The sequence below is a fragment of the Chrysoperla carnea genome, chromosome 5 (assembly GCF_905475395.1).
Source record: "Chrysoperla carnea chromosome 5, inChrCarn1.1, whole genome shotgun sequence".
NCBI lineage: Eukaryota > Metazoa > Arthropoda > Insecta > Neuroptera > Chrysopidae > Chrysoperla > Chrysoperla carnea.
This window is the reverse complement of record NC_058341.1, coordinates 50,244,479-50,268,936: the sequence shown is the minus strand read 5'-3', so window position 1 is coordinate 50,268,936 and position 24,458 is coordinate 50,244,479. Positions and strand designations below refer to the sequence as shown.

General features: G+C 29.3%; 2 protein-coding genes across 3 annotated transcripts; one reads left to right on the top strand and one right to left on the bottom strand.

The window, feature by feature from the left end:
- Nucleotides 1–14,218: 14,218 nt before the first annotated feature.
- Nucleotides 14,219–17,154, bottom strand: LOC123299789 (transmembrane protein 50A). The gene is made up of 4 exons (XM_044882145.1): nucleotides 16,937–17,154; nucleotides 16,718–16,849; nucleotides 15,620–15,758; nucleotides 14,219–15,194 (listed from the first exon to the last, which is right to left on the bottom strand). The coding sequence occupies exons 1-4, from the start codon at nucleotides 17,039–17,041 to the stop codon at nucleotides 15,091–15,093; spliced, it is 480 nt and encodes a 159-aa protein (XP_044738080.1). The 5' UTR covers nucleotides 17,042–17,154; the 3' UTR covers nucleotides 14,219–15,090.
- Nucleotides 17,155–18,186: 1,032 nt separating this feature from the next.
- LOC123299788 (BTB/POZ domain-containing protein 9) lies at nucleotides 18,187–23,969 on the top strand. Of its 2 annotated transcripts, none has more exons than XM_044882143.1 (9): nucleotides 18,187–18,324; nucleotides 18,671–18,925; nucleotides 18,980–19,369; nucleotides 20,413–20,695; nucleotides 21,051–21,300; nucleotides 21,585–21,976; nucleotides 22,604–22,818; nucleotides 22,884–23,093; nucleotides 23,552–23,969. In XM_044882143.1, the coding sequence occupies exons 2-9, from the start codon at nucleotides 18,674–18,676 to the stop codon at nucleotides 23,606–23,608; spliced, it is 2,049 nt and encodes a 682-aa protein (XP_044738078.1). In that variant the 5' UTR covers nucleotides 18,187–18,324; nucleotides 18,671–18,673; the 3' UTR covers nucleotides 23,609–23,969. The 2 variants fall into 2 exon arrangements, with proteins under 2 accessions (XP_044738078.1, XP_044738079.1); XM_044882144.1 differs by lacking the exon at nucleotides 18,187–18,324 and adding an exon at nucleotides 18,433–18,559.
- Nucleotides 23,970–24,458: the final 489 nt, after the last annotated feature.

Sequence of the window (24,458 nt, the reverse complement as noted above, 5' to 3'; positions counted from 1 at the left end):
TTTACCTATTTCATTACTATTAGAGAAACTGAGATATGTAGAAGAGTCGTATACCTGTCTCGCTTCCTCCTCTATGAGCAATGCGTACTTGCATAGAGAGACACACAATAAACTTTACGGCACGCAATAAACTTATAACAATGGAGGCTTTGACTTAAAATAACTCGCCCACGCCTGGTCTTAGGTATTTTTATTGAAGTGAGACAGAGGGCGATGTCTCATAAAGAGAAAAAATATAGTAGTTGTATTAGCGCAGTAAATTTAAGAATGCTCTCATATATTACTCATTTGTGCACACAGTACAGCGTGTGCAAGCAGCACATGATCACAGCACACAGGAAAATTGAACAACTTTTCCGTTTGCACAATTTACTTCTTATCAAAGTTAATATAGAAGCTCGATACTTTTGTCCATAATGCACTAAATTACGCTAGTTATTTTTTTAGGTTCAGTATCACGTACTGAATGTAAATTCACAAAATCTTTACAAAAAAAGACGAGGGAAGTGCCTCAACTTAAAAGGGAAAACTATTCTGGTCTATATCTCCTTAAACGTGCATTTTAGACCAAAAATGTTAATAACCTTTACTGTAGATAATTAAATTTTCTATCTTTTTTGTAAAATTTGTTTTTATTACCAACCGTTTATAGTTTATACGACTATGGCGATTTATTTATTGACTATTTGGTCAATTTATCTTCTAATTTTTGTTTAAATAATAAAATGCTAATTAACTTAACTTTTAAATCTACTAATTTCCTAAAACTTTTACTTTAAACTTTTCTTTCTAAAATTAATAACACGTTCTGTGTTGCAACCACTGAGTGCAAGATTAATAAAAACGATGGTGTAATGATAAAAATTCAATAAATATATGAACAATTATTAATGATAGTGACATAATTAGCAATCAATAATTTGCCTATTTACCTGCAAGCTGCAACAGCTACTACCCCTTGAAATTTTGTTTACGATCAAGAAAATTGACTAAAAGATAGACAATTTAATTATCTACAGTAAAGATAATTGCCATTTTTGGTCTAAAGTCCACGGTTACGGTGTTATAGGCCAACACGGTTTTTCTCAAAACAGCCGCACTTCCGCCCTCCAAATTTGTAAGATCGTAAGAAATATCTTAAGAGGGTTTGTTTTCGAAATTCTCTTCTAGAAATTATCTTTCAGAAATAATTTGAAAATAACTATCCAAATGTAATGATATTCGGCATGCATAATCTGAATATAAAAGCGAAGCCTTCGTAATTTTGTTTCTATCCTAAATTCGCAAATAAGACTTACAGAAAAGATTGTCTGGTAATAATTTCATACAAATATTATTTTCTACATCTTTTCGTTTCGCTTAAATAAAACGAGAAATTCTGAATTCTTTAGTTCTCTCTAAATTATTTTGGTTACTTTTTCTTGTCTCTGTTTTACCACCCGAATCTGATTACAATAATAATACAATCAACTAAAAATCGAATGGCAGGTATAAATGCCATGGCATACAATAATTATCACAAACTTCGCGGCGCTTCCACCATTTAATAATGAATGCGAATACATTTTTTAGTTTTAAATAGCAAATAAAGTAACCGCTTTTATTGCAATAAAAAGTACAAAAATATTATCCCCTTGAGTCACCCATTTATGTGACAATAATATTGTATTGAAACATTATAACTACCATAAAATTTAAGGTATAATACAATATTTTATTTCGACTTTCAAGACGAATACAATAATTTTCTATCAAAAAGTAAATAAATATTTTATGACATAAATTGTAAGCCAATTAAACCGGTCTACAGACCACGAACAAAAAAAACACTACTTATTTTATATGTTTATTTTATAAATGTAAAAAACACAAAAACAAAGTCTGTGGATATTTTTTGAAATTCAACAACCGTTGTCAATTTCATTCACAATAATCATGGTATAAATAAATTCAAAAATAATGAATTTATCAACGATATACAATATTATTGTTATAATGAGAGTTCATTTTTTTTTTTGTAAATATAAATTTTTTTGATTAATTAAGAACTCTTTTTTGCTGTGCAAAATTTAATTGATAAAAACAATATGTATTCATTATATCCATTTATATATTTATTTTATAAATATTTGTGTAGTATAATTATTCAATCAACAATTTATTAATTAATGATTGTTGAACAATCAAGTGTTATTGTGTATTATAAGGTAGTGGAACCAATAATGACCCGGTTTCTACAGTGTGTCGCATTTAAGATGAAGACACCCTCACACTTTCGTCATTTATAGGAATATTGATTTGAAAATTTGCACGGTAATAAAGAGCGATGGGTTACATTTTTTAAGATAACAGAAACCTGAACCTTAAACTCATCATACTACAAATTGACGAATAGGGAAAATTCTTAATGTTTGACCTATAGCGCCAGAGATGGTTCGAGATATCGGAAGAAACTATTAGAAAAAATTGCTTAAAATATTTTTTATACCCATATACCGATTTTCATGATAATATTCGCATTTATAATTTTTTCATTATATTGGTCAGCACTTAAAATTATTACAAGCTTATTGAAATACTTGAATACATAACACTATTAAATTATCAATTTGTCCAGTTTTTACATTCCATAGTCTAAGTGTGTCTCACCCCAGAACAACCACTCGAACCTAACCTATATTCCATAGTTATAAAATTAATAATTAAACTTGCAATAATTTTGAGTACAGACCAAAATAATGAAAAAATTACAAATACGAATATTGTGCTTTATTTCACATACATCAGAGGGTAAGCAAAGTCGGAGAATTCAAGATAGTTTATTTAGTAAAAAAAAACTTTTCAGATAGATTTCTTGCGACTATCATGATAAATTGTATCAAAACCTGATCTGAAATTTTAAAAAACGTCGAAAATTTCTGTTGGTAAAATAATTCCAAACAATTTTGTCCTACATGAAAAAACTTGCAGCTAAAGAGGTTATTTTACCTTGGAAAAAGTTTCATGTCCAGCAAAAGCAATTTTTAAATTATTCTTATTTGAATATTTCCACCAACAGATAGATATTCATAAATTTTTAGTTCTGGATGCAACTAAAAATTGTCCGGATATTCTCAAGAAAATTATCCGGCTATACGAATTTTCATAAAGAAACACTTACTAGGCACGACCTTGACTATAGCGGAACAAATTTCTGTATTTATTAGCATGACTGGCCTGAATGTTCCCTGGAAACCTAGGCGGTTAAATTAGGTCAAACAACTCTAGTAAGTTATAATAGATTCCATGAGTACCAAAAAATTGAATCTGTACTAAATAAATTCCATTTTTTACTTTTTTGGGCCTTTAACGTATTTCAAAATCATAATTTAAATCAATTTTTGGAGTATATGTAAGCTCCCACCAAAAAAGCGTGAAATAATCTCATGATTACGTCCCTGCTATATATATGCCTTCCTTCTAATTTCCAACCTAATGTCATACTTATGTCGAATTATCGTAGATTCACTGTATTGTATTTATTATTTAAACAAAAGGTATTCTTTCTTTAATATTAAATTTTATTTGTATTTTTTGCATACCGAATTGGATATTCCAGTTAATTAAAATTAACAAATGAACAACTTTATCAAATTAATTGAGATTTATTGTTACCAAGAAGCTACTTATATTGAAAACAAAGCAGGCAAAAAAGTGGTAAATTGTTGAATCAATTGTTAAGTAGTAGTAGTAAAATCTTAAATTGTAGAATTATATCATAAGTCCATAAGTCAAGTGCTTGTAATTACCTCAAGATTTTTTTCACAATGACCCGCTCTCCTGAAACACGAATATAATGACCGATAGCAGTTGGTTTTCCATTGATAATATGAAAATTTGGTGTTTGTATCTGACATGAGTGGCGTAGGTGCTGAGAATATTTTTTTCAAAAAATGGTGGAATAAATGGGTAAATTTTTACTATCACTTCAGATGAAGAATTCTCACTGCACGAGCAGAAAAGTGAAGTTGGTTTATGAAATTCTTTAGAAGTACGCAAAAAATTAACGTTTAAAACTCTAAATTAAACAAAGAGATACTTATAAGAGACTCATAAAACTCAGTTTTGTAAGAAAGAGATGGGTATCAATCTTTGAATGCTTGTAACTTACACCGCCACATTACCCATAAAAATGTTAAAGTAGCTTTGATACAATACCAAAATTTGAAAGTTAAATTAAAATTGATTAAAAAACGAAGAAGTCATTCATTCAGAAGCATTCAACGATTGTTGGCCGTCGTTTTCTTGCAAAGCAGAGTTTTATATGTAATTATTACGTCAATACTCTACAATGACGTCAATTTTAAGTATTTTCCTCTTTGTTTAACTAAAAGGTTTAATCGTTCATATTTTGCATACTTCTAAAAATTTTCAAAAACCGCCTTTGTGATGTTGAAAATATAATTACACACCACAGACTTAAACAGGGTTTCAGTAGGCGCTGAATAAATAAATGGATATTATATGTATTCAAAAAGAGCTCATAGTAATTTATAACGACACTGTTCAAATGTACGAATGAACTTAATAGCCTACTCTTTTAATGGTCTAATTATTTTGTAAATTATTGATAATTTTCTTATGAATAAAGCCTGCCTTTGACTGCCATATTGATTGTTCGACGTCATCAGTGATTTTCCTAATATTTATTTATTCAATTTCTACTTTGAGCATAAAGTAAGTAAATCCACATGTTTTTGTTTTTCCAAATTAAGTATTTGTGGACGGATGAAAATGAGTGGCGAAAATTTCGGCTTCAAAAAAATTGGTTTCTTAATATTAATTGAAGCTCCAAAATATTGCAGAATATTTTAGCACGGACTGAGAAGCGGAATATATCGGTGTTCCTGTGTTAATTAATCAAATATTTTCTTTAACTTTATTTAAAAATTATTTGTTAATTAAAATATTTAATTTCAAATTAGATCATTTTTATACCATGTATATGAAATATACAAGGTATACTAAGATTAGTCCCAAGTTTGTAACGCTTAAAAATATTGATACTATGAACAAAATTTTGGTATAGGTGTTCATAAAATCACCTAATTAGTCCATTTCCGGTTGTCTGTCTGTCTGTCGTCTGTCAGCCCGTCTGTCATCACGATTACTCAAAAACGAAAAGAGATATCAAGGTGAAATTTTTATAGCGTGCTTAGAAAGTAAAAGGAGAGATCGAGTTCGTAAATGAGCAAGATAGGTCAATTGGGTCTTGAGGGGGCAAGTCGGATTGAGGCAAGTCTGAGTGTCCGTAGGACCCAACTTGTAAACCATTAGAGATAGAACAAAAGTTTAAATGTAAAAAATGTTTCTTATAAAAAAATAAACTACTTTTGCTTGAAACATTTTTTCGTAAACATCACAATCAATTATGCGCAAATTGTATTGTTTGTATTATATGGTAATATCAGTTATATATGTGTGACAGAGTAATCAACATTGTCTATACATGGTATTTCAACAATTAACTCAGTCAATTGTTAGTTGTCAATTGTTAAATTATGAAACAAATAATAAATTTAATTAAATACCACCCCACATTAAAATAATATTTGCTATAAATAAAATACCTTTAAAACATAATATTAATTTTGCAAAATTAATTTTAAATATTATCTATTCAGAATTCTTGATACATATTATTGAGAAAACATATTTATGAAAATCAATTTATCACAAATATTTATTATTAATATAACAAATATTTTTATAAATATTCAAAAATCAATAAATTGAAAATAAAATAAATAACTTTTGAACATTTATACGCCATTTTGAATAAATTTGAAAAAAATTAAACAAATTAAAAATTATATAATTTATATTAAAAAATAAATATAATATTTCATATCAAGAGTTATTTTTGTTTTTTTTTTTAATTGGTTTATAATCAAATTTTTGTTATCAAACAATGTGTAAATGTTTGATCCCCCTTTGGCCCACTTAATAATTCATTTATCCAATTATATTTTATATACCGTATGTTTTATGGAAAAAATATGTCATTGGACAAATTTTTCGTGCACTGTAAAATATTAAGCAGACTATTACGAAGTAAATGGCAATATTTAAAAAGAAAATCTGGCCAAACCCCAAACTGACTGAATTCAATTGACAGAAAGTAAATTTTTTTTATATTTTCAAAATAATTTTTTTATTTTTCGATTGATATTTTCAGTTTGTTTGTTGGTGGCGGTGCATATTTTTTCGAGAAAGAATGTTATTAAATCTCATATATGTAATATACTCCTATATGGGCAGTTGGTACGGGAAAGAATGTCCAAACATTACGGTGCCGACAATATTTGTTTTCTCTCTCGTTCGAGACATTTTATCTATACTGCGCATGCTTGAAAATTCTCTAAAATATGTATTACATGCGCAGAGCTGACAAATGCGATCGGAAGAGTGAGAGAACGATACACTATCTGTTTCACTTAGTCCGAACGCCTTCCACTTATAGGAACTGACCATATATGTTTACGTATTACATATATGTTAAATCTGACATTCACGGTAGCTGCGCGAATAACAAAAATATAACGTGGTTTCTATGGAAAATGTGCTTTTTTATGGAATAAACATTAAAATATCAGTTTTCAAAGAATTAATTTCATCTAGTGGTGTTTTTATTTTATCGGGGCTAGAACGTTACAGTGTAGAAAGAATATAATTACATACCTAAAAAATTAAAATGTCGGATATCTTAATGTTGCCCTATCTCAAAATTTTAAAATGTCGAACATCTCACAGTAACTCTGGACTAGTGATTATCATACTTCCTTGTCTTATAAACTTTTTGCTCGTGTTTCAATAATCAGATAGATTTCCTGCCACGCAATGCCATATTAAGAAACGTGAGGCCCGTAATAAATTGTATCAGGCGACTTTTTTTCTTTGGTAATTGTGAATCAACCCATTTTCCTATAAACGAAACAAGTGTGGAGCTTTTTTCGTTTATGGGTCGTCCATAAATTTATCTGCACTCTTTCCCTTTTTTTAGTCAACAAGTACATCAACACTATTTGTTTGCCTTGAATCCTCTGTTCATCCACCACCTGCTACTTTTTTAGGCGCCCTCACCGAATTTTTTTTCGATGGGTCTGCGCAAGAATGCTCAATGCTTTATGCTCATGTACCCCCCCATTCTTATTTTCGCTATCATAGACCCTTTTCGTCTTTGAATCGACCCCTTCGATATAAACCACTTTGAGAATGACGGCTTTAGATTAGGGAGAAACTTAGAAAAGGAGTAATCATTTTCAAACAATCATAATTTTTTTCAAAAAAAACATAGATAGTTTATTTGCATCCTGACTAAACTTACTTCCAAATTAAAAAACCGTTTTGCAATCCTTCAATACGCTTAAAAGCTACGATAGAACGGATAAATACTAAGACAAGAAAGTTTATAGGAAATAGAAATGCTATGTTTAGACATAAAACACTCCTTGTCTAGAAATAAGTGGGTAATAGGTTCTGTGATGTAAAATGTTACAGAGTGGGATTGGGATTGCTTTTTCATAAATGATTTCATAAGAAGCTGAAATTTCATAGCTTGGGTATTTCGTTAATTCGAGCATGTTTAATTTTAGGAAAATTATAGAAAATGGAATGTTTCAACAGCGTTATAATTTCTGAATATTCGATTTTATTTTATTTTGATACGAAGATAATTGAGTTTCAAACCCAAAAGTCATTTAGTCCGCTGCTTTACAAAACTGGGTGGGTGGTACAAAACGGGGGTGGTTGTACAAAACTGGGGTGTCGATCATCCAACACGCCTATAATTATAAGTTTCGGATCAAACGACGGAACTCTATTTTTTAAGGTACAGTACAAAATAATTTTTGAATTTTTTATCAAATCATCTGCATATTTATCAATTATAAATTTATAGCACACTGGAAATTTTTTTCGGATCCTTGTAAAAGAAAACGTTTCACTTTTCAAATTTTCCAAATAAAAAATGTTTTTTCACTATGAATCATCATAGCGAATGCATATACCAATTTTTATTCTGTTAGTTCTAATTTATAAAAAAGAGATCTATATCAGTCAGCTAAATCCTTAATTGGAAGAAATTTTACGATAAAAGTTTTAAAATTAAGAACTATGGACATTCAAGGACACAGCTGCTATCAAGGGCACAGCATTGCCCTTCGATTTTAATCAAAACATCTGATATCTATTTTATATACAGTGCGTATGGTCTGGTTGATAACCCTTATTATACAATGCATAAAAAACATCCCTTATATCTATTTCAAATATATAAAACCATATGATTTGGTATTATTAAAAAATAAAAAAACAGAGCAAACAGACAAAATATGATGTACAGTATGGATACTTCCTATATTATAAAAACAAACACCACCCACAGCATGGCATCATAGGAAAGAAAGAGAGTGTTTTAAAAATTATTATAATATAAAATACAATAGAAATTATATTATTATGTGTTACAATTCATGTCAGAAAGAGAACCATTGTTCAAAAAATATTTTTTATTATACTAACAAATGAAGTACTTATTTATATAGACTCATAAAATATAATATGTAAAAACGAGTAATTTTACAAAATTTTAAAAGCTCTGATAATAAACATTTCTAGTAAATTTTTCGATGTACCAAAAACACGTCGAATCGATTGTAGGGACCAAAAAATTCATTCCTATAATAAAATATTTTCATTCAAGTGTTTTGCAATAAATATACTCACTTAAAAAAATTGTGACATTAAAACACTTCAGAATCGTGCGCCATGAATCATGTCGTCATCTGTTGTGACATTTCATAGTATGTATACCAAGACTTTATAAAACTAAAGAACGCCAGGGCCCAAAACTTGCGATATGATGAATAAGAGAGAAGGCAGTGAGTTCTCCTGTGTCCCTGTCTAATCTATATGACATTGGCTACATATTGTTTACATTATTGCTATTAAGTAAATAGTTAAAAAACGTTTTATGGAATATTATTTAATACATTAAAAGTTATTCAAAAGTAGAAACGTCAAAAAAAACTTTATTTACATAACAAACACAATATAAACAGTTTAATTTTTAATAAAATTAACTAAAAATTTTATTGAGCTTAATTATTATTTAAATTTAAGTGCACTTTCATCTACCAATATTTCAATTACCATTTTTCTGAAAAAACAAATTGTTTACTCAGTTTAAAATGCGACCACATATTGGAGAATATGCAATTCTGCATATTAAACACTTTTTCATTTTTCAGCAAAAAATAATACAAAACTCTATATAACCTCTTTGTACAAAACAAATATAATAGCAGACACAAAATCTCTATGCATCATATGATTATGACATATGACTGTGACAGGGACACAGAGGAACTGGCAGTCTTTTCTCTCGTTCCTCATTTCGCATCCACTTACAGGCTAGCAGATCCCTCGCGTTCTCTATGTATATAAACTCTTTGGATTCGAAACCATTCATAAAAGATGTTTATAATACCTTGCAAAAATTTGTTTAAATCCCCACATGCTTATCTTTGAAATACCTAATAGCACTGTCATAAAATCCATCAAACACCAAATTCTGACGGAAGAAATTTAGCCCAAAGTAAACATCAAAGATCAAGCTTCGATCTGCATACACTTAGAAACAATTATTTTACTTGAAATGGAGACATATACAATTTTCCCGTTAAAAAAACAATCACCTAAATCAACCCCTGTCTGATATCTGTAAATATTTAATTCTACGGAAATTAATCAGGCTAAAAAGCGATCAAATTAACGAAATCTAGTAAAAAATTGACATATTTTAACATTTAAAATTTTTTTCAACAAATTAATAAATCTTAATTAAGACAATATTTGTGTTGTAAAAGAGATTTAGGGCTTTAAAGGATGTGTATTACCTTTAATAAATAGTTCATAAGTACCTAGTCTTAATTAAACATAATACGAACCCATGGAAAAGCTAAGAGACTAAGGGTGGATTTATGTTCAAGTTATGATTGCAGCAAGATATATTATTTTATTATATCTACTATATTTTATATAAAGTTGCATTTGCATTTAAACTAATGGTTTGTAATCATATATAGCTCAGGAAATATTGTCGCTGTTATGATTTATTATAACTCCAGTTAATCCTACCTAAAGGTTAGACACGTATGTACAGTGCAGATTAAAAGCTCGAAGAAATAAGTACGTACTCTGAAAATTCAAACAAATAAAACAAGAAATTGAACTTTTTATTTGAATACTCAAGATTTACTTGAGTCTTATTAAGATAAAATGTTCGTGAACCCACCTTTTTACAAAATGTAATAAAATTTTACGTACGGAGATGTTAAGAATAACCGTTCCCTTAAGAATTACTAGATTCGAAATCTTTTACCCGTCAATTAAAAAACATATTCGCTGTCATGTCAATCTTGGAACTTTACATTTAGGTTTTTTTATAAAATTAATAATTCCATTTTTTATTAATAATTAATACAAAATAAATATATCTTTGAATAAAGAAAACGACTTATATTGTGACGTATTTACACCCGTTGAGGCTGTGAGCCAATCAAAATCACCCTAAATTCACATTGTTCGCCTTGTTTCTATGGAAAAATACGTTATAATATAGTGAAAGCAAGTTGAGAGACAAGCCATTTATCTTTCTGTATGCTACTTTATCATTTCTCCGTACGGTGGCGTTACTAAAACGATGTGTTGACGTCACAGGCGTTTGAAGTTATAGTTTAGACTACTACTTTCAATTGTAAAAATACAAAAAAAATCAACTAAAAAAAAATTTTTTTTAATTATTCTTAGTCATTTTTAGTAAAATTTTGAAAAATGTAAAATTGAAAACATGCAACTTCTCTATTTATATAATAAGCAGCTGTGTTTGTATAATTTGTATATGTATACATACGATGTATAAGTATTATGTACAGCTACACGCATGTTGTCAGAAATAGTAATAAGGTTAATACCTTAAGATTATGAAAAAAGTTTCAAAAAATATTATTAAGTTTTTAAAAAGCGGAATTATTTGTTTTTAATTTTAATTTCATCCCTTACGCTTTAAAAGATAGATTTTTATGTCGAAACTCTTCATGTGTGGAGAGCCAATTCGAATTTGTTTTCCTAAGAGGCCTCTCGTTAAATCATAAGAGTTACAGTACGTGGAAAATTTTCAAAATATCCTAATATGATCCGTAATTTTTTCAAATTTCTTTTCATTATAGTGATTCTTTACGAAATTTTTTATTCTCGATTCTTTTCGATTTCTGAAACGAAACTAAATCTTTTGTAAAAACTTAAAGCTATGCAGTATTTAAACCAAACCTATCGTATAATAAAACAAAGTGATGTACCAACTAATATTGTCAATTGCTGAAATATCCTGCATATGCATAAAATCCATTGAATTTACGAAAATAAATTTCAAACAAAATTTCTATCTAGAATTAACTTTTATGTGTCAAAACTTTTATGATTTAAAATGTAAAATCAATATTTCAGATTCATTTTGCCCACTACCTAACTGAATGTATTTTTTATTTTATTTGCACAAACTTTATATTAACTTATTTTACCCTGATAAATCATAACACATAATATTAAAATATCTTACTTATTTAACGAAGTTAAGAAAAATTACAAAAACTTTTTGTAAAAGTTATAAATGTTTAATTTTTCAAATTTAAAATCGTAAATATTTAATTTTCTACTTACGTTTTAAGTTCAAGTTGAGTATGAAAATCCACACAAAAGAATCACATCAAGTTTTCACCCTAAGCTTTCACTGGAAAATTTGTTTACCAAAGTAAAATAAACAACCCAATTTTTCTAAGTAAATTGTTTAAAAAAAAAAAAAAACACTTAAATTAATAAATTACAGTTCTTTTAAACACTTTTGAAAACTTTTTTATTTAAATAATTATTATTAGTAATAATAATAATAATAATATTAAGCGCTTACACACGTATTCTAAAATATACAACCGAATTGTATCGCGTGTATTTTACAACTAAAGAGCGTCGTATAGAAGTTCAAAGCGTCACCGATATTACTAGATTGTAGCGCCACTTTGGCAACCACTAACCACGTGCGTTTATTATAATCTAAACAATAACAATGAAATGTTTTGAAAATATTGTTTATAAAAAAGATAGGTACCTCCAGCAAAAAAATTTTATGGTTGAGTTAGTCTTAAATAGTAAATTATTTTATAGAGTTCAAGGTTTTTTACTAAACGTTTCAATCTAGTTTTTTCATTTATTAACCCCATGATAACCAGCCACTTAATTCATATTTTACCTCCGAACTAAAAAAGAGGGGTGTCATAAGTTTAATCGCTATGTGTGTGTGTATGTCTGTCTGTCTGTGGCATCATAGCGCCTAAACGGATAACAAGATTTTGACTTTTTTGGTTTTGTTTGAAAGGTAATTTAATGGACAGTGTTCTTAGTTATGTTTTAACTGCAAGTTTAGGGTTCCGTACTCGAAAAACCTAAAAAATTGGCGATTATCTTCAAAATCGGCTTAGCTTTGAAAAGGTTTTAAGGAAAAAGGCAATTTAATGGAGTTTGTTCTTAGATATGTTTCACGTGCGAATTTAGGGTTACGTACCCGAAAAATTTAACGAAGGTTTTTAAATTTTGTAAATTTCACTTATTAGGTATACCACTTGATAACTTTTATCTCAAATATGGATCATTTTTAATTTTAAATGACGGAAAATCACAAACCATAATATTTTATGTGCCAAGTACGGGAAATTTTGAAAAACAATTAGGTTAACTTTATTTTTAAACTTGCAAATTATCGGATAGATTAATATTCAACTCAAAATTTAAGAAAAAGAAAATTGTTTGCATATATCAATTGTGCTCAATGGTTGTAAAATATTTGTCCCATATATGGGACAAAAGTAATCACGAGGTTAAGAGGGTGGGTGGATATAACAGAGCTGGAACAAATAAACTTATTATCTCAAATTCTTATTTAATACTAAATGCAATATTGGACTTTTTTCTATGGTATATGTAAATTTGACCCAAAAATGATTATCGAAATTATTTCAGGACGAAAAAACGATCTTGAACTAACACTAACGATGCTAGTCAAAAAATTTAGAAAACATGTACTTCAATAGTAAAAATTTTTAGATTTCTGTAAGTACTCAAGGGTTTTTTTTCTTGTGATCATATTGTTATTATTTACATCTTTGAACAATGAAAATCTTCAAGCGATTATCAGTGCAAAAAGTTCACACAAATGTAATATAAATTGCCTAAACTTTTGAGAAATAACACACAAATTTTCAAATTAAACTGTGTACTTAAAAAACGTACTGTTAAAAAAAATGTAAAATAACTTTAGTATAGTTTTCTAGCTAAGAAAACAATTCAGGTTTTCGTATTTACTATTACAACAGACGTACTAAAATCCAATAATTCGTTCTTTACGATAAGATTACGACAGCTTAAGAAAAAACTGTTTTCGTGAAAAATAATTTTCATCAAGATTTAATTTTCAAACTTTTTAATTTTAATTCATGGTTTGAATCTTTAAATTCTGAAACAAGATTCTCTTTACTCTAAAAAATACAACATCGAAGAAATATACAATGACGAATTTAGACATCTAACAATCAAATCCGATACTAAATAGAAAGTTAACTACATTTTAAATAATATGAATAAGGGAGCATTTGGTGCAAGAAATTGTATGTTGTTGATTTTAGTAGATGGCGATAAAAGCGTTTCTAATATACAAGGTGTTCCGTGACTCGGTATCACAGTTTAAGAGCGTATTCTTTTGACAATTTCAAGTCGAAAGTGCCTTATATACTTTTGCCCAAAACCCAATAGTTAAGAAGTTATGTTAGCTATTAAATTAAACCAATAAAGTAAAGACATTGTTGAGTAAAGCAGATGTTTTATTAAATATTTTTGTATTGCTAACACGAATGTAAAGTTTTCTTTGAAAATGTCCCTTGCTGCGTCACAACACATTATTACTCTTCCACCGCATGCATCAAATATTACTGGGTAATTTATGAAAATCGATATCTCACAAATATAATTATTTTGTGCTTCGTTGTTCGATTAATCGTACTCTTTCCAAAACCAATTTTTTTTGCATACAAAAGTAGAATTATTGAGGACACGTAAAAAAAATTCTCAATTTATTTTTTATACATGAAATTCACTTTATTTAATATATTTCGAAATTCTACAATCACAATATTAATACGTTAGACAAAATTTGAATATACTTAAAAAAATTGATAAGCCTCATTAAATTTACACATTGCAATTAAGAAATTTCTTTACACAAATTACATTAATCAATTATGGCTTTTAAAAAATAATTTATTCAAACAAATGTTGTGTATATTTATAAATGTAATGGAGAACGTGATAGAAAGAATAAAGAAAGTACTTGGACGTTTCATTAATAAATTATATTAATCGTATTATTTATCTTCTAAGATAGTATTTTTTTAAAGAGTATTGCTTAATTCAGATTTTAGGATGTATTTGTTGCGGTAAAATTGAATATTTGAGTACCGTAACTAGCCGATATTTCAATTTATAATAGAAATTTGATACTAGTTTTTTGAGATTAATCTCCCTATTAGTAATTCTGCAATCTAAAAGGCGACGTTTCCATATTTAGTCGGAAATTATGAGCTTTGGTTGATCCAACCGAGTTTTACCCTGTCCGCATCTTTATTAAATATTTTTAGGGATCTATTATCGTGAATTATTAACTGATAAGTAACTGATTTATCAATTTTACCGTTACATATCCAATAAATTAGAATCCATATTTATTGCAATTCGATAACTTTATTGGAAACATCACTATGGAAAAGGAAACTAGTAGATACATAAAAAGCTTAAAAACAATTATTAAAAATAAGAAAAAAAGTATAAATTAATTTGTTCTATCTTATAAATTGGACCGTTCAAAGATTAATAGATTTCTTTTTTTAAATTAATCACAACAAATAATAATAAAAAATAAAAACAACAAAAGAATCGATGAATCATTTATCCCCATAAATCTTCCGATCGTCCAAATTTAAATATTGTTGAGCCGATAAAAATAAACGCACATTGTAAGAATAATGCAACGCCTGGATATGTTTTTACATCTGAAATGGAAAAAGTTAGAATTAGATGATAATTTCAGTTTAGCGGATTATTTTGAATTTATTGTGCAAAAGAGTATGTAGAATAAACTCTCTGATCTGAAAAATGGGTTGTTCATTACAATCTATGACTTAAGCGCCACACAATTTTTACCCTTGCTTATTTCGAGGAATAAAGTATTAAGTTTTCCCTCAGATCAAAGCTACAACATTAATTTATAGAAAGTGAGTGTGCTAAAATCATCCTACTATAGCTAAAGCCGTTGTTTAAAGGAATCCTAGGCATTTGAATCACATTTTTCGTCTTTTCAAACCAAACACGTGTCTAGTAAACACACATATGCAGTTTTTACAATTTTTAACGATCTTGAAACGATATTCAGGATGTTTGAAGGAGAAATTATTTTTGAACATTTTTGGATACTTACTTGGTTGATTCACAAAATTTGCAAATAAAATCCAACACGATGCAATAACTGATGCAAAACCAAGTACAAAGCCAAGGAAGAGCCAAATACGTGCTCCTCTGGGTCCTAGACATCCACCATCATAAGCATCACCTCGAATCTAAAAAAAAAAAAGATTGTTTATTTCATTAAAGTCGTGATAAAATTTCTGCGATACCGCAAAAAATGCAATTTCCTCGATTTTATTTTCTAAAGTAATTAGCTCATAAAATCATGGAAAACCAGTTAATTTATAACTAAACCAATATTTTCTAGGAAATTTCCTGAAATCAATCAATAAATCGTCTTTCGGCTAAGATTTTGGACGATATCTTAGAAAATATTAGTCCAATCATTAAGTAAATTCTATTTTTGTGTTTTTTGGGTTAAAATTATCTAGAATACTTGATTTGGGGGAGAATTTTCTATGGCACCGTCCAAAATTCTATATGAGGCCCTTTATGTTAGTTTAATTTTCGACGGAGTATCGAGAACTTGTTATCTAGTCATCAAATGAACTAAACTTTTGTGTTTTTTTCAAGGTTTTACCCTATAAATTCCACAAATACAGACAAAAAAATTTTTGTATTTCATGGTATCTTATTAAATGTAATAAACAGCGGTAAAATAAAAAAAAATCATAATAAGATTGTTTATACGATTTAGATAAAAATCATTGTCTAATAAGATGATTAAAACTCACTGATTTTGTGGCAACTCCGTTTTTTAAACCCTTATAATAATGAAAAAATTTTGATAATGGTGTACTATTCGAATGTACCTATGTAGACGGTAGAACTCGAATGTAGACTCGTAGACCCGTGCTGGCTCCCCGTGCAAAATCGATTATAATAACAGCATGGTCATACCGAGAATCACAGGGTGAACTCAAGCTCAAGAGCAAAAAAAAACCGTCACGTCCGTATACACGGATACGTGCTAATAATAATCACATATAGTTCATAATTCAAACATTCGATACATCTTCTGAATGGAATTGTCTTCAACCTTAAATTGTCAACTACTGTAAATTGGCTAATACATTACGTTTGTAAATTTTGGTAACATAATTTTAAATACCTGTGCATTTGAAACGGAATTAACCATAAGAAGTGATATTGTACCAATTATTCCACATACAAAATGTACATTAGAAATACCATTATCATAGACTGCTGCAGCATCAATTAGAAGCCACCATCCTAGGAAAAACTACACAATAAACATTATTAAAAAAAGCTTACTAAATTCTTAATCAAACAATAGGTAAAGATAAGAGTTTAAAAAAAATCTATTTACCATAAAACCAGAAACTATGGCAGCATAAGCATTTCTTTTATCCCCTTCGAACCATACGCATGGGGGTAGATTCATATTTTCACAACATCCTGATAACCTATCCATTTTATATTTAAAAAGAAAAACTTTAAATTAAATATGAAGACATTAAAATGACAATAAAGAATTTCAATGTAAATCTTCTGTCATCATTCACAAAGAATGTAATTCTATGGGTATGATCTAATTCGTGACTACAGAGTTCTACTAAAGAGTTCTTCATAAGGATGTTGTACCATAAATGAGGAACCCAAAAATGAATAAAAGCTAGATATTCGACTCATAGCAATAGTGTATGTTATATTTTGTCTATTTTAATAAAATCGATGGCTGCTAATATTTCATGCCAGGGGTCTTTAAGCGTTAACAGTTGTTAATTTTGTTTGCGAATCGGTCACAAATTCACCATTTAAGTTTATGTGCATCTTATGTAAAAAAAACAACTAGAAATATAAAAAGCAAGTTTTTAGATGTTCTAAACAATACAAAGAAAGGTTTTAAGAATTTGGCTTTTCCTACAAGTGTTCCGATTTCGATGATTTCGACTGATAATTAAATTGAAAAGATGAAGTCTTGTAATAAGGTTTATAAATTTATAAAACCACGCGTTTTGATCGAAATTTACAAAATATGATATATGTATTATATATTTTATTAAAAAAATGTGTTTGAAAAGTCTATTTTGAACTTAAAGTTTACATTTTATAGAAAATATCGTTTATTTCAAAAGCCAAGTGAATACTTGCAAATCGCTATTTTTAATTTCCGTTTTATTTAAATTGTAAACCAATTGATTGGTTGAATTTCTTATCGGAACCCGTCGTAAAGTCCCAAAGCCGCGAACTCACGAGTGTAAAAATGTTTCTTCTGTCCTGTTATTCAGATACTTATGATAATTAACACTTTTTTAATTATAAAGTTTCCAAAGATGAAAGTTATTTAGACCCTGTACGAAATGGAACATTTACTATCTTCTATTTCGGGTTTCCCTGCACCAAAGTGTGTCTACTGAACCTTTAATCACGAATATAGCCATCCGGACTTTCGTTTACAAATATGATAAAATTACTTAAAAAAAGAATTGCTCTCGAAAATATTATAATATTTCTTAAATTATTTATGCTAACAACTGAAAACTTCTAATATAATAATAGAATGAATTAATTCGAAAAGAAAAGAAATTTATTTAAAGGTTTGAATTTAGAACCTTTCCATTGGTGCATGCGCAATGCAGTTGTTTTACTTCGTAAGTTAGTTTGATAACCTAGAATATTCAGAACTCAATAAAAATATAATTATTTGTGTTTTGAAAACATACAGAATTAATCTTATATATAAATTTAAGAGCCGTAAGTATTTATTAATTATTGATTGTATCCGTTTTGAAATGTTATTTTGTACATTTATTTAAAATCGAAATTGTAAAAATATGTATCAATTTTTGACAGACATGTCATGGCCGATTATTAAATAATATATCTATGTTTTCTATATTACCTAAATGCGTTCTATTCACCGGCTTCCTAGACAGTTCTTTTTCGTTAATTAAAAATAACTTTGGAATAAGTTGACTTCGCAAAATACGTACGTAATTTGTTTTTATTAGTTTGGGCATGATAAAAACGTGATTTCTTAATGTTTACAATTTTTGGGGTCGTGAACTCAAAATGTTTTTGTTTATGTAATTTTTTGTAGAGTATGAGTAACCAACATCAGGGTTACTTATCGGTGCCGAAATCAACAACATCAAATGGATATAACAACACTGTTGGATCGCGAGCTGGGGGATCATCTTCACCAAATTCAGGAACGTCAAATGTATCAAATCGTGCCGGAGGTGACATTGAACATCGTGCCCTTTTAGCTGAACATTTGAAGAAATTATGTTTTAATGAAGAATATTCAGATGTAACATTTGTGGTTGAAGGTCAAAAACTCCCTGCTCATAAGGTAAATAAACAATATTATTATCCTTATTGTTTCTACATAATTGGGCATTTTTAGGTTGTTTTAGCCGCTCGAAGCGATTATTTCCGTGCTCTATTGTATGGTGGAATGAAGGAATCGACTCAAACTGAAATTGAGCTAGATGCTCCTTTGGATGCGTTCAAGGCACTTTTGAATTATGTGTATACTGGTCATATGAGTGTATCTGGGATGAAACAGGACACAGTTTTGGATGCACTAGGTTTGGCACATGCGTATAATTTTGTGGATTTGGAAAATGCTATTTCTTTTCATCTTCGTCATACTTTGTCACTCTCAAATGTGTGTGCCATATTAGATGCAGCTAGGCTGTATCGTTTGAATTCCTTGATTCGTGTTTGCCATCGTTTTATGGATCGCCACGCTGTTCAGATTCTTAAAATGGATTCGATTTATAATTTATCGCAGGTAAACTATGCATTATTTATTCGACAACTTTTTTTACTCTTTACTTCCAAGTGATAAAAAGAATTAGAAATGAAATTTGGCTCATCAGCGGCTTACCAAAACGTCTCTTGTGGTCCCAAATAGCGAAATGTGTTTGTTGTTTTATATACTTTAGGAGTCGGATCTCTCGGAACTTGTTCCGTTTCCATAGGCTCGGCTTGCTCCATAATTACACAGAAATTTCCAATTAAAATAACAAAAGTTTTAGAAATGGGGGTATACCAAAATGAGATCTAGTTACAGATCAAACAATAAATGAATTATGAAAACAAGATACAATCAAAGGGCGTCAATATATTGATCCATAAATGTATATTTATTAGGGTTCCGTAACTAAATGATTAAAATAACAACATCACTAGATCCTATATGTTTCTACAGTCCTATACGATATCATAGAAAATACTTGATCCATCGATAAATGGACCCGATTTTCGTACTTTTTTGGGTCAAAATTACTCTAAATACTGAGTTTTATCACTGAATGCAAAAAATTGTTGTTGATTTTTTAAATTTTTTCTAAGGGGGGTGCCAGAAAATTGATAAAACTTGGTTGTCTCCAATTTTGCTAAACTCAATATATGTATAAGGGAGGTAATTCTAATCCATAAAATATAAAAACCGGGTTTGATTATTAGATGCATAGTTTCTGAAATATCGTAAAAAATCCACTCGGATCAATTTCACGGAGATCCTTAGAAGATATTCGTCTAAAAAACAAATTAATTAGATTTGAGTCCAGATATTGAGTCCCGATAACTCAAGAAAACAAAAAACCGGGATAAAACCAGCTTATTTTCGCAGTACTACCAAAAACCTCTAACAGTCTTTAAAATGACACGAAATTTGGATTTTTGGAGTCAAAATTACTCCATTTACTGAGTATTTCAAATTTCTACAAAAAAATTGATTGTCATTTTTTTCAATACCGATATGCGCTATATCTTTTTTTTTAAAACTTGGCGAGATTTTTATGTTTATTTTTCTTGAACTATTATTTATAGGGAGCATTAGCAGAACTGTTAGCACGAGATTCATTTTGTGCGCCTGAAGTGGACATCTTTCATGCTGTTTGTAATTGGATTAAAGCAAATCAGTATGCAGAAAATTGTACATCAAGTTCACTTGAGAGTCCTCTATCATCCGTACGACTTACATTAATGTCAGTTGCTGAATTATTAACAGTTGTCCGTCCTGTAGGACTTATGTCTGCAGATGCTTTATTAGATGCCATTGGAGAACGTACTCGTGCCAGATATAATTCGCTACCTCATCGTGGTCTTATGTGTAAGTAATTTACAAAAATCTTAAACCAAACTTTCACCTATTTTTTCAAAATCTCTGGTGTTTTACCAATAAATTGGATCTAGAACTTAACGTTTCGAAGGGACTTAATTATTCACCTCAGCATCTTAAGGTAATTGCTAATAGCCTAGTGAAAAATTAAATTAATTCGAAACGTCTGAAGTAGTAAATATCTTCTACGTCCAATTTCCTGTTACTTTCATTAAATTTATTTTGAACATGACACTCAATTCAAATTACAAATTTAGTTTCCAGAATTTCAAAAAATAAAGCAAATTTTCAGGAAATTAGACTTAAATGACACATTATTTATTTTTTTTCATCTTTTTTTGTGTAGTACTTGAAGAAAATGTGGCATGTCCACGGCATGGTGCTACCGTGATTGCTGGTGAGCTTCGCGAAGCTTTATTGTCAGGTGAAACTGAAAAATATGACATGGAACGCGGGTATACTAGGCATGCTATTGGTGAACCTTCTCCAGCTACTGCTGGCGGCGGTACTACGGACCCAGGTGGTATTATTGTTCAACTTGGATCACCTTGTATTATAAATCATATAAAGTTATTGCTGTGGGATCGTGATTTAAGGTATGTTTTTTATTCTGATTTGGCATTCATTTCATGCCGTAATTCATGCTAAAAATTGGCAATATTTCATGAAAATCACCAATTCCAAAAAATATTATCGATTTTTGTTATTTTTGGATTTTAATTTTATCTTTGTATACATAATTTTCTTTCAAAATTGTAATAAAATACACTTGTTGTGTATTTTGAGAATTTATAAAATGCGATTGATTTTGTTTGTACATAATTAACTTTTGTTTAGTATAAAAAAACGAATTGTAAATGAAAATGCATTTTCATTACAGATCATATTCATATTACATCGAAGTATCAATGGATCAAAAAGATTGGATTCGTGTAATTAATTATTCCAAAGAATTTTGTCGTTCTTGGCAACATTTATATTTTACGCCAAAGGTCGTACATTACATACGGATCGTTGGTACTAATAACACAGTAAACAAAGTGTTTCATGTGGTATCCATGGAAGCAATGTATACATCACGCATGCCCACGCTAATTAAAGGCTATGTTGTTCCACAATATAATGTTGCTACTTTGGAATTAAGTGCAACCGTCATTGAAGGTGTTAGTCGATCAAGAAATGCTTTATTGAATGGAGATACACAACATTATGATTGGGATTCTGGATACACCTGTCATCAATTAGGATCTGGTGCAATCTTGGTTCAATTAGGTAAGTTACAATATATTTTTTAAAGAAAATTATCGACTGTATACTATCCCAAAAAAGTGAGAGCTATTATATAAAACAGGTCATTTCTTTGAATTTACAATACATATTTTTCGTCTTCAGAGAACCTCAATATGTCATAGTTTTTCCAATCTTCGAAACTTAGTGAATGCCATGAAGAATTCGTTAGGGTCGAGCAATTTGAACATTTAAGTTGTGTTTTCGGTCTTGAAATCGTTTAACTATCGCTGGTTTATGCAATCATGACCTTTCGTCCTGAAAAAACTATATTAAGTTTCAATATAGTATTATTTGATCATTTTTTCTTCCAAAATAAATTCTTGATAGACCAGATGCGGAATATAAAAAAAAATGAGAATTGGCATTTGCATAGTTTTTGATATTCACTCGAAAGCCTCATCAAACATGTTTAGTGAGTTGATATTTACATTCTGAAATCGTGCCACAATATTGCATTTTTCATTTTAAAAATACTCGGCTCTTTTTTGGCAAAAATATGCCAAATTGCTTGGCTTCGTTACCTGCTTTAATACTCTCCTGCGCTATGTATTACAATATTACTACCAATTAAACTTGAATACGGATGGACTAAATGTTCTTTTTTTCTAGGACAACCGTATATGATTTCGTCCATAAGATTATTATTATGGGATTGTGATGAACGCGCATACAGTTACTATGTGGAAACATCTGTAAATTTATGGAATTGGGAATTGGTCGCCGATCGTACACGAGTACCATGCCGATCATGGCAAACAATACGATTCTCTGCACGACCTGTTGTATTTATACGAATTGTTGGCACTCATAATACAGCAAACGAAGTATTTATTTTTTTCAAGTCTAGCTCCCAAACAGCTTAGAAAGTAGCTAAATCGATTTTTTTTAGGTTTTCCATTGTGTCCATCTTGAATGTCCCGCTCAAGAAAGTAATGCTGCAAACACTGGTGATGGTGATGTAGTTGATGGAGATGAAATTGAACCTTCCACAAGCCATGGGCCGGTTGAAGGTAAAGAGGGTAATATTAGTGATGATGATAGTGTTGGATCGTATGAAGATAAAGTTGAAAGTACAAGCGAAATTGCTAAAAACGATGAGGTAAGTTTTGAAATAACGTTATAATGTCAATTAAGAAGTTTCCATTTTTTTTAAATATTCGTTTAATTATAGTCTAAATTCACTTTTAAATATCTTAAATGTGGTTTATTTATGGGCCTTTAAAATTATCTTTGACATTTTCCTGGGATAATTACCAGGGATGTTGTAAAAATGGGATGTCTTGAAGTTGTATATGTTCAATTTACATTTTATTTATCAATAAGTGTTTATGACGAAACTCATTGGAAATCGCCCGCCAAACAATGCATGAAACAAATTTAAAAATGTCGAAATATTTGTATACCATTTTTTCTTTCCTGTTATCGAATTACGATCGCGATAGTAAAAAACTATTATTTTAGATATGTACTTGGAAACTTTTTAATTTTCTGAGTGTTATTAACTTAGCAAATTTGCTGAAGGTATTTAAAAATTTTTTTTTTGTATATTTTTAACAGACTGATGAATTAATGCAAGATAATGATGCAAATCCAGATACATTAGATAAGGAATAAAAAAAAATCATGCTATAAACATGATAATATGCTCTTACGCACCTTAGAGTTAATTTCTCTGCATAAAGCAATCAAAAAAGATGAAATTTTTCTTTGTTTAGTTGAAAGAGTTTAAAACATTCTAGAGCGAATTGTTGTGTTTTTTCTTTATTTATTTTATAATTTATCAAAATTTGTAAAATGCTATGGAATGTATCTAGAAGCAATACTTTTATAATATTTTGATTAGAAAATTTGTTGTTTTTTTCCACTTATAATACAGGATCGTAGTTAGCCGAACGCAATTCTTGATTTTTCTTTTTGATTTTGGCGGATGTTTTCCGTTTTTGGCGGAAAAACTAATCAGTCAGAAAAATATATAGAATCATATCATTAGTCTATAGTACAGAGTGCCATTCATTTTTCGAAATCGTTCAGATAATGCAGATAACCAATTATAATTGGTCGGCGCTATAAAGATTGTATTTGACGTGATCCCATAGACAAAAGGAGTTTGCGGAACTCATTTTATAGGAGATTGCAGCAACTTTTTTTCAGATAACTTTTCTTTGGTGTCGGAGGAATATTGCGGTATTCCAGAATGGTTATCCAGAATATCCAGACAGTTTTTTCTTTCTCAAATTAATCTCACAAACGAGTAATTGTGAGTTGAGTTGGTACATCTTTAAATTTCATCAGCGTATATAATTTTTTGGGCATTCTATATAGTTCAAAAATAGTTAAAAAGTACAGCTTGTTAATCGTTTAAAATCTCTGGATATAAAAGGCGAATAAAATTTTATATCTATTGTGTCACTTTAAATACATTCATAAACGGACTTCTTTTTAATTCGAAACATATTCTAGAAGA

Bases quoted from the DNA above. Each gene is read 5' to 3' on its own strand.
- LOC123299789 (XM_044882145.1), bottom strand. From the start codon at position 17,041: ATGGATAGGTTATCAGGATGTTGTGAAAATATGAATCTACCCCCATGC. The intron at 16,850-16,936 runs GTAAATAGATTT...TTTATTGTGTAG, and splicing joins CCATAGTTTCTGGTTTTATG to TTTTTCCTAGGATGGTGGCT. The intron at 15,195-15,619 runs GTAAGTATCCAA...TTTCCATTTCAG, and splicing joins AAATTTTGTGAATCAACCAA to ATGTAAAAACATATCCAGGC.
- LOC123299788 (XM_044882143.1), top strand. From the start codon at position 18,674: ATGAGTAACCAACATCAGGGTTACTTATCGGTGCCGAAATCAACAACA. The intron at 19,370-20,412 runs GTAAACTATGCA...TATTATTTATAG, and splicing joins CGATTTATAATTTATCGCAG to GGAGCATTAGCAGAACTGTT. The intron at 22,819-22,883 runs GTATTTATTTTT...GATTTTTTTTAG, and splicing joins CTCATAATACAGCAAACGAA to GTTTTCCATTGTGTCCATCT.